At 39.1% G+C, this 10,713-nt stretch overlaps 1 protein-coding gene across 1 annotated transcript in view; it reads left to right on the plus strand.

Annotated features, from left to right (window-relative positions):
* MCCC2 (methylcrotonyl-CoA carboxylase subunit 2) overlaps positions 1-10,713 on the plus strand; it is a 122,512-nt gene that overhangs the window by 34,304 nt on the left and 77,495 nt on the right. Inside the window, exon 6 of the mRNA XM_007943364.1 lies at positions 1,149-1,261. Within this exon, the coding sequence (XP_007941555.1) occupies positions 1,149-1,261 (113 nt within the window). The remainder of the gene's footprint in view (positions 1-1,148; positions 1,262-10,713) is intronic.

The raw sequence follows: 10,713 nt of genomic DNA on the forward strand, positions 1-10,713 counted from the left end.
AACAAGGGGACACTGCATGGTTTAAAATAAAAAAGGGGGTGCATCAGGGTTGTATTCTCTCACCATACTTCTTCAGTCTGTATGCTGAACAAGTAATCTGGGAAGCTGGACTATACGAAGAAGAAGGTGGCATCAGGATTGGAGGAAGATTAATTAACAACCTGTGATATGGTGACAGCACAACTTTGCTTGCTGAAAGTGAGGATGACTTGAAGCACTTACTGATGATGATTGAAGAGTACAGTCTGAAATTTGGATTATATCTCAATATAAAGAAAACAAAAATCCTCACAACTGGACCAATCAACAGCATCACTATAAATGGAGAAAAGATTGAAGTTGTCACAGACTTCATATTAGTTGATTCTACAGTTAACATTAATGGAAGCAGCAGTCAGGATATCAGATGACATATAGCATTGGGCAAATATGCCGCAATAGACTTCTTTCAAGTGCTGAAGGGCAAAGATATCTCCCTGAAGACTAAGGTGTGCCTGACCCAAGCCATGGTATTTTCATTCACCTCATATGCATGTGAGGGCTAGACAGTGAATAAGAAAGACCGAAGAAGAGTTGATGCTTTTGAATTATGGTGTTGGCGAAGAATGCTGCAAGTACCGTGGACTACTAAAAGAAGTAACAAATCTGTCCTAGAACAAGTGCAGCTGGAATGCTCCTTGGAAACGAGAATGGCTAGACTTCATCTCACCTACTTTGGTCATGTTGTCAGAAGGGACTGTTCCCTGGAGAAGGATATCATGCTTGGGGAAGTGGAGGGTCAGTGGAAAGGGGAGGGCCTCAATAAGATGGATTGATACAGTGGCTACAACGATGGGCTCATGTATAGCAAGGATCATGGGGCTGGCACAGGACCGGGCATTGCTTTGTTCGGCTGTACATAGGGTCGCTATGAGTCAGAGATGACTCAATGGTACCTAAGAACAACAGCAACAGGCATTGGGACGAACAGTGGATCTGTTTGGCTACGTTGGGGGATAGGAGAAAGAGTCTCTAGAACAGCCTGGAATGCTAGGCAATTTTTATGAATGTGATTAAGAACTGATGCTGCCACCAATACAAATGTGCTTGTATGTAGTCTATTTTGTTCGTAGAGATATACTTACTTCTGTCATTTCCCTTGTTTTCAGTTGACTCGGGAGGTGCATACTTACCCCGACAAGCAGACACATTTCCAGATCGAGATCACTTTGGTCGCACATTCTATTACCAAGCAATTATGTCCTCTCAAAATATTACTCAGGTAATTTCTCATTAGTGGAATACACTGTTTTTTTTTGGCTCTAGATGCCTTTCTTAACTACATACTCTGACATGAATTAAAAATAAAAAAGAGAATTTAATATTTTTCTATAGTGAGTCTCTTAAAGGTTATCTCTACTCAGAGTCTTTGGTTAATTATGGTAATAGTCCTATAATGCAATAAAGGTTACGTGTTGAAGGAAAAACAGATTTTAAAAAGATAGGGTACTCAGGAATTCCTTTTCTAAGCCTATGCTCTAGAGAAATTCTAGATTATATGTGAGGAGACATGTACAGGAAACTTCATCATAGCATTGTTTGTTATAGCAGAAGTTAAAAAAAACAACCTAAATCTCCTTTATCTTTGCAGGTGTGAAAATGTAGGCAGATTCCTATATATCTTTCAGGTTTTGAAATGTCTTTTTGTGTTTTAGGAGAAAAGATACTTTAACTAAGTACTTACTTTTGTTCTCTGCTACTCCATCTTCCCTTCCTTCATGGTAGGTTTTAGGATTCTATAGAGTCCCTAAAGGAGCTCGGGTGGTGTAATGCCTAACCCACCAGTTGCTCTGTGGAAGGAAGATTGGGCAATCTACTTCCACGAAGATTTACCACCTTGGAAACCCAATAGAGGTCACTGTAAGTCAGAATCAACTTGATGGCAGTGAGTTTGGTTTGGTATAGAGTCCCTGGGGGCGGTGCAAATGGTTAAACACTCAACTACTAACCAAAAGATTGGTAACTTAAGCCTACCCATAGAAGCCTTGGAAAAAAGGCCTGATTATCTGCTTCTGTAAGGTCACAGCCTTGAAAATTCTCTGGAGTGCAGTTCTTCTCTGACACACATGGAGTTGCCATGAGTCAAAATTGACTTCACAGCAATCTTTAATAGGTTCTCTTTTTTTAAGTCGATGTATTGGTTTCTGGTGGTCTTTCTTTAGGTCTCACGTCCTGAAGGTTCTGTTACTAGGCCTTCTCCAAATCCATGTTTGATGCCATGATGGATGATCTTGACAATGTACTTCTTACATATTTTCCTGATTGTAATTACCACGTTGTTGGCTTTTTAAGTGTGAATCTTAAAATTCTCTTCATAAGTGGGATCTTTGGACTTGCAGTAAGATGACAGAATAGGCACACAAGCTACACAGACCCTCTTCAACAAAGAAAGGAGAAACCAATTGACAGAGATACAGAAGACAATCCTGGAGCCCTGAGCTTTGAAAGGAAGTATACAGAAGTGGATTAGGCACCAACTAGTGGAAAAACTTGAATGAAAACAGTGAGGACGGAGACAGTCAAAGCAGTGGACTGTCAGCTACTCTGATGGGACCAACAGCCTGAATATTTCCAAGTGGTGTTGGGACCTGAGAATTGATCTAAAGATCAGCCCTAGTTGCCAAGGGTTGTAGGGATGACTGCGCTGGTGGCCTATGACTAGGAAGGGAAACAGCAAGGAGGGAGACAACTTGAGCTGTGGACTTTTGGCTGTGTGGAGGGCACAGCCATTTTGAATGTTTACAAACTGTGGCCATTTTGGATATTTCAAGTGACTGAGGGTGCAGCCATTTTGAATATTTACAAGCAGTGGCCATTTTGGGTATTTAAAGTGACTGAGAGCGTAGCCACTTTGAATGTTTACAGGTGGTGGCCATTTTGGATTTTAAAGTGACAGCATTCTCATTTAGATTCCTGGGACCTAAGAATAGGCTCAGTTTGCCAAGGACAGCAGGGACATATGGGAGGCAGACAACGGGAAAGGAGACAGGTGGTGAGTATATAAGTGCTGCCAACTAGTGCATAGAGGAGCACAGCATAGTAACCTATTTACGTAGATAACATACAAACAAAACAAAACGAAAATTATGGGTGAGTCATTCCATCATACAATCACCAATTAAATATAAACACAAAAATATCACAATGCCTTGGAGACAACACAGCATCACAGTCCACACAAAAAAGCAAGATAAAATGTGAAAAACAAGGGACCAGGATACAGACCCAAAGCACACCCCTGAGGAAGACACAGTATTGGAACTCAATGATAAGGAATTCAAAAGAATTATATTTGTTGTTGTTGTTGTTGTTTGCCGTTGAGTCAGCCCTGACTCATAGCGACCCCTCCTTGGGTTTCCGAGGCAGTATCACTACGGAAGTAGGATTGCCCAACCTTCCTTCCGAGGAGTGGCTGGTGGGTTTGAACCGCCAGCCTTCTGGTGAGCAGTCAAGTGCCTTAGGCACTATGCTACCAGAGCTCCTAGAATTATATTTAGGTACCTTCAATGGATTGACAGCCAGATGAAGGAAAACACTGACAAAGTGGAGGAAAACACAGAGAAAACCCTAGAACAATTTTGAAAGACAATACAAGAATGAAATGACAAAATAAATGAAAAATTAGAAATGATACAAAATCTTCAGACAGAAATCCAGAAGATGAATATTAAATTTTCAGAAATAGATAACACATTGAACAGGCAAAGGAGTAGAATTGAATCAATGGAAGACACAATTAGAGTGAAGGGAAATGCCTCAATACGTTTTTGGAAATGGAACAGTCAGAAAAAAAGATCAAAACAAATGAAGAAAGCCTAAGGTTCATGTGCGATTCCATCAAAAGGAATAACCTATGTGTGATTGGAATTCCAGAACAGGAATAGACAAATAACACCATAGAAAAAATTGTTAAAGGTTTGTTGGAAGAGAATTTCCCTGGTTTGATGAAAGATGAGATTATATCCATTCAAGCAGTCCAACGAACACCAAACAGGATAGAGTCCAAAAGAAAATCACCAAGACATATCATCATCAAACTCAACAAAATCAAACACAAGTTAAGAATTCTGAAAGCAGTATGGGAAAAATGAAGTTACCTGCAAGGGGCAACCAATAAGACTAAGCTCAGATTTCTTGCCAGAAACCATGCAGGCGAGAAGACAATGGAATGGTAGATATAAACCCTGAAAGAAAAAAATTTTCAACCAAGAATTATGTACCTAGCAAAATTGTCCCTCAAATATGATGTCAAAATTAGGAGATGTCCAGATAAGCAGAAATTAAGGGAATTTGTTAAACCAGACCAACCTTACAAAAGATGCTAAAGGGAGTCCTTTGGACAGAGAACCAACAATAGCAAACAACAACTGACCCTTAACACACATGATAATACAACCCAGAAACTAACCCAGTTGTAGAATTATCCAAGGAAGCCCTACAGGATTTTGTAAACAGGGAACCAGAGACATCAATTGACAAATGAGGACAACTACAAACCAATATGAGGGAAAAAATACTGTTACAGAACTTCTAGATGGTAGGAAGTCAAGACAACTGCAAGATAGAATGGACTGTTCTAATCTTGGGAAGAAAATTATAAATCACAGCGTAACCTCAAAGAGAAATGATAAACCTTTATATCAAAATAAAAAAGAGGACCAGCATAAATATTTCGCAAATACTAAAACAATAGCAGGAGCTCTGGTGGCACAGTCCCTATGGCATTTGACTGCTAACCAGAAGGCTGGTGGTTCAAACCCACCAGCCACTCCTCAGAAGGAAGGTTACTTCCGTAGTGATACTGCTTCAGAAACTCAAGGAGGGGTTGCTATGAGTTGGATCTTACTTGACGGCCATGAGGTTTTTTTTTTTTTAAACAATAGCAACGAAGGATGAGATAACACAATTCACAAACAAAACAAGCGCAGCGCAGAAAATTATATGGAACAAAGAATCAACACCACAAAAAAGCACATAACAAAATGACAGCAACTAATTCATACTTGTTGATAATTACATGTCTGACATATCACATACCATACAATTGACCTATTTCAAATGTACAATTAAGTAGCTTCTAGGACATTTAGCTCTGGTAGCATAGTGGCTAAGGCACTTGACTGCTAACCAGAAGGCTGGCGGTTCAAACCCACCAGCTACTCCTCGGAAGGAAGGTTGGGCAATCCTACTTCCGTAGTGATACTGCCTTGGAAACCCAAGGAGGGGTCGCTATGAGTCGGCTGACTCGACGGCACATAACAACAACAACAACAGGACATTTAGAGTTATACTGCCATAGCCAAATCAACTTCATAATATTTTCATCATCCCAAAAATAAATCCTATACCTATTAGCAGTTACTGTCCATGTCTACCCAGTCCCTTCAGCTCTAGGCAGTCATTAATCTACTCTCAGTATGGATTTGCATACTCTGGACATTTTATATAATGGAATCGTGTAATATGTAGTCTTTTGTGACTAATTCCTTTCACTTAGTGTAGTGGTTTCAAGGGATTTATCTGTAAAATTTATAGAAAACTCCAATACCTCAACAACAAAAAGATTAACAATCCAATTAAAAAAATGGGGAGAAGACATGAATAGACACGTCACCAAAGAGGAGTTTCAGGCAGCCAGCAAATACATGAAGAAATGCTCACTATCATTAGCCATCAGAGAGATGCAAATCAAAACAGCAATGAGATACCATCTCACCCCAGCACTAATGGGAAAGTTCAAGAAGACAGAAAATTACGAATACTGGTGCGGTTATGGCGAGATTGGAACTCTTGTACACTGCTGGTGGGACTGTTAAATGATACAACCACTGTGAAAGCAGTATGGCAATTCCTTAAAAAGCTTTAATTAGAAATACAATTTGATGCAGCAATCCCATTACTAGGTATATATCCTAAAGAAGTGAGAGCCAGGACAAGAACAGATATACGCACATCCACATTCATCACAGCACTATTCGCAATAGCAAAAAGATGGAAACAACCTACGTGCCCATCAACAGAAGAATGGATGACCAAACTATGGTACGTACACACCATGGAATATTATGCAACCCTGAAGAATAATGTAGAATCTGCAAAACACTGCATAATGTGGATAAACTTGGAGGACGTTATGCTGAGTGAAATAAGTCAATCACAGAAGGACAAATATAATATTAGTTTGTTATTGTAAAAAGTCAAGGAAAGGTTTATATATGGAAGGAAACTTTCTTTGTTGGTTATAAGGGGTAGGAGGGGAGGGGAGGGGAGGGAAAACTGCAAAAAAAAAAAAAAAATGCATTGACCCATGTCACTTTAGTTTTATGTATTTCACTATATAAGTTATATTTAAATAAAATGCATTTTAAAAAAATAAATGGGATCTTTGTGTTTGGTTTTCTAGGTCTCACATTACCACTAATTTTTATAATTTAGTGGTAGTCTGATTTGCTGTGCATTGATCTGCTCTATCACTTCTCTCTCTTGTTTTGTTGTACTGCTTAGTGGAGCAGCACCAAAGTGATTTTGCTTGTATTAACAGTTTATTTCTTCTGCAGTACTTGTTATTCATCTGTTGTTGTTGTTGTTGTTTGCCGTGGAGTCGGCCCTGACTCATAGTGACCCCTCCTTGGGTTTCTGAGGCAGTATCTCTATGGAAGTAGGATTGCCCAACCTTCCTTCCGAGGAGTGGCTAGCCATGTTTATTTGCAGTTCTTCAGATCTTCCACTTTTTATCTGTTTGTGTTTCTGCCTGTTTGTTTTTCTATTTTGGAGATTTATTTAAAATTATTCTCAGGGCTCCTTCCTCCATTCTCCCCACACTCTTCTCTCTCTTGGCCTAGCTCATTATTTTAGAAAGTTATCTTGGTTTTCTTGCTTCCGACCTTGGTTATTGTTTTTTGAGGGGCTTAGTTAGGAGAGGCACCAGATATCTAATTATTTTAAAACACATTTCAATCTGTTTATGAAGCTAGATTGTGCTTGGGAGAAATGAAATCACTCAGTTTGTTTACTTTGAGGCTCTGTAATAAAACGATTGGGGAAGTAACAGAATGTTCTAGGTAAGACGGACTTTCTATGTTATGTATACATTTCAACCTATCAGTCAGATAAGCATGACTCCTCCAGAATCAGCAGTGTCCTCAGTCAGCATACTTGAGGATGGTCTTAAATTCTAGACAGCTATTGATGTATTTTGTGGCTTTTATTTTTTAACGGCAGTTTTTCAGGTACAGCTAGAAAAAAAATGTGATATAGGCAATATCTGCTTTCCATGATTACTTTGAGTTGACAAAGAAGTAAGAGGAGAGATTTTTTTTGAAAATTACATTTTTAATGGCTTTTCCCTCATGTAATGGGAATATCTTTTCCCTCCAAGTTATATTACATTCACCCCAGTATTCTTTTGAACTGAATAGTCTTTTACAGCTTTTTTTTTTTTTTTTAAGTGGAAGAATGGAGGGCTAGAGTTCACACTGCTTTTCAGAATTAGTTATCAAACCTCTTGGCTCCTAAGTCCCTTTCCATAGGGCAGGCTGCTGACCTACAAGATGTAATTTGTTTTTGGTGCAATGAGAACCAGTCTCTGTTTGTTCAGGCATGACCTGTAGGGTAATGAAATTTTGTCTACAGGTTTTCGAGACTATCACCTCTGTTTTCTGGCATACCACTTTCACAGATCTTATTATTCAAAAGCCTGTTGTTTGTGCCTTCTGTGGACGTGATGACAAGCATTGTTACTATCAGTTACACATCATTCTTAGCCTTCTTGCTGCTTTCTTGCTCTCGATGCAAGTCTTATAAACACCATGTACCACCTCACACTGGCAAGAAGGATCTCTTGGTTTGTTCATATCACAAAGTGGGTCCACCTCATCAGTGATTGGGTGGACTACAGCCCTGTTCTGTGGGAGTTTTTGGAGTTTACTGTGTCCTGTTGCCGACGAGGGTCATTGTGGTGTCTGCCCTGGTACAGTGTCCAAAGTTGTGTCCCAAGGTCAGCCAGATCTGTACCTCTGAGTGTAGTTGGAATAGTTCATGGTCATGCACCTTATGTCCTTTTAATATCCTCTTCATATAGATGCAGCCTACTTTTCCTTCTAGACTCCAGATAAGTTGTCCAGTGAGCCTGTGTAAGAGCTTCGTGTACAGCAAGGGAGTGTTTTGAAACATGGAGCCTTGTTAGTGCTGTTAGCATGGGGGTCTCTGTGGTTTGTAAAAGGAAGGAGCTAATTCAGTGGTAGAGCCCTTCTTGGCACACAGTTCTTTCTCTCTGTCCCTGAACCGAGATGGTCTGATGCCTTTCCATTTTGTGAGTGATTGAATCACTCAGAGTTAAATGATGAGAAGAGGAGATTGTGTGATAGTGGTACTTCGATTAGCTGAGTTCTTCCATTTAATTTTTACTTCTATCATCAGAATTTGTGTTAGCAGTATTAGGTTTGGTGCCTGTTAGATACTTTTGACTAGAATGTCTTCTCTCTCTTATTGATGAAAACATTTGGGAATTTTCATTCTGTGTGCTTAGTAACTCTAGTTCTTTTATTTATTTATTTTTAAAATGAAATGTTATTATCAGCTTTATTGAGATTAATTCACATACCAATCAATTGACCTATTTGAAATGTATAATTAAGTAGTTTCTAGGACATTTAGAGTTAGGCTGCCATTGCCACATCAATTCATAATCTTTTCATCATCCCAAAAATAAACCCTCTGCCTGTTAGCAGTTACTGTCCATGTCCACCTAATCCCTTCAGCTCTAGGCAGTCATTAATCTACTTTCAGTCACTATGGATTTGCCTGTTCTGGACATTTTATATAAATGGAATCATGTAGTATGTGGTCTTTTATGACTGATTCCTTTTACTTAGTGTAATGGTTTCAAGGTTCGTCCATGTCTAGTTCCTGTTTTTTTCATCATTCTCTTGGCTGGTACAGAATTCTGCTTGTGGTCTGTCTTCCATCTCTGGAGTAGACGAACAGTTTACAGAGAGTTACACTGAAGAGCAACAACAACAACAAAATACTTCTAAACAATTTGTCCCAAGTCTCCACATTTTCTTCACTTGTAGTCACTTAATACAGATCCTTTTTGATGTCTGAATTGGTTTTCAATTGCTTAGAACAAATTACCCCAAAACTTAGCAGTTTAAAATAATACATTTATTGTCTCATAGCTTCTGTGGGTCAAGAATCTGGGGACAGCTTAGCTGGGGTCTCTGCTCAGGATCTTTCTGCAGATATCTCAAGCTTGGCTGAGAAGGATTTGCTTCGTAACTCTCTCGTGTGGTTGTTGGCAGGATTCAGTTTCTCATGGGCTGTTGGTCAGAAGTCTCAGTTCTTCATGAGCTGTTGGCCAGAGAGGCCTCTCTGTGTTCACTGCCATATGTCCTCTCCATAGAGCATCTCACAACAGGTTAGCTGCCTTCATGAAAGCAAGAAAAGGAGGCCAAAAGAGGGGGCCAGCAAGACAGAAGTAGGTCTTTTATATGTTAATCATGAAGTAACATTGCATCATTTGTTGTGATCTATTCATTAGGAGCCACTAGGTTTGCCTGGCAGTCAAAGGGAGAGGCTTACACAGTTATTGGGGACCATTAGAAGTCTGCCTACCAGTCTTCTGAGCATAGGTTTTGTACATTTATAATGTATTGGCAGGTGTCAGAAACACTGATTTCCTTGGTTGCAGAGGAACTATGTTTGGAATGTCTTTAGGGAAATGTAAAATTCCTTAAAGTAACTATGACTAGTTAATAATTTGGCAGCTATTCATTTGTGGGACTTTGCTACCAAGTTGATAGATCTTTTATTTCTTTCCACCCAGAGAGGGTGTGATGGCATTCAGTGTTAGTTCTCTCATTTTGGTCTTACTGCATTTTGACAAAATAATTCCTCTTTGTCTCCTCTCTTCTGTTCCTCACCTCCATTCCATTCTTGATGTGTGAATGTTGTTGTTGTTGTTACTGTTATGTGGTGTTTGAATACACACTGATAATTGTTCTTTTCTCTTACATCATTGTGACTCTGCCTTTACTTTTTTGGGGGTAGGCTGGGGTGTACTGAAATAGTTTGAGCTGAACCTGCTGTTCTGTTACAGAGAACAAGGTGACAAAGTGAAATTGTGTCTTTTTCACAATTTCCTCCTTACAAAACCTTTTCTAGTTTTTTTTTTTGGCTTTAAAAAAAGCCCATAAAATATTTCAAACATGCATACGATACAGAGAGTAATATAATACAACATTCCTGTACCCACCATCTGGATTTAATTAAGTGTTCATATTTCATTTTGAGATTTTTGTAAAGAACATTTTTATCCATTTAATAATTTTTTTTGTCCATTTAAAGTGTTGTATTGATAGACATTTAGGTTATTTGTATTTTTATATTTTTGCTGTTAATAAGCACAATAACAATGAATGTTTCCTTGTGCTCATGGGCAAGGGTTTTTCTAACTCTCCTTAAAACAAACTGGTGGGTGATTGATAAGCAAAACAATAAGTGATGAGGGAGGCGGGGCAAGATGGCAGACTAGGCAGAAGGATTGCACAGACCCTCTTCAACAAAGAAAAGGGAAACCAATAAATACAGACACAGAAGATAATCTTGGACCCCTGAGCCTTGAAGGAAAGGATGCAGATTTGGACTAAACCCCAACTAGCAGAAGAATTTGCG

The sequence above is a fragment of the Orycteropus afer genome, unplaced genomic scaffold, assembly GCF_000298275.1.
Source record: "Orycteropus afer afer isolate SDZICR_OR568_19922 unplaced genomic scaffold, OryAfe1.0 scaffold00104, whole genome shotgun sequence".
Lineage (NCBI taxonomy): Eukaryota > Metazoa > Chordata > Mammalia > Tubulidentata > Orycteropodidae > Orycteropus > Orycteropus afer.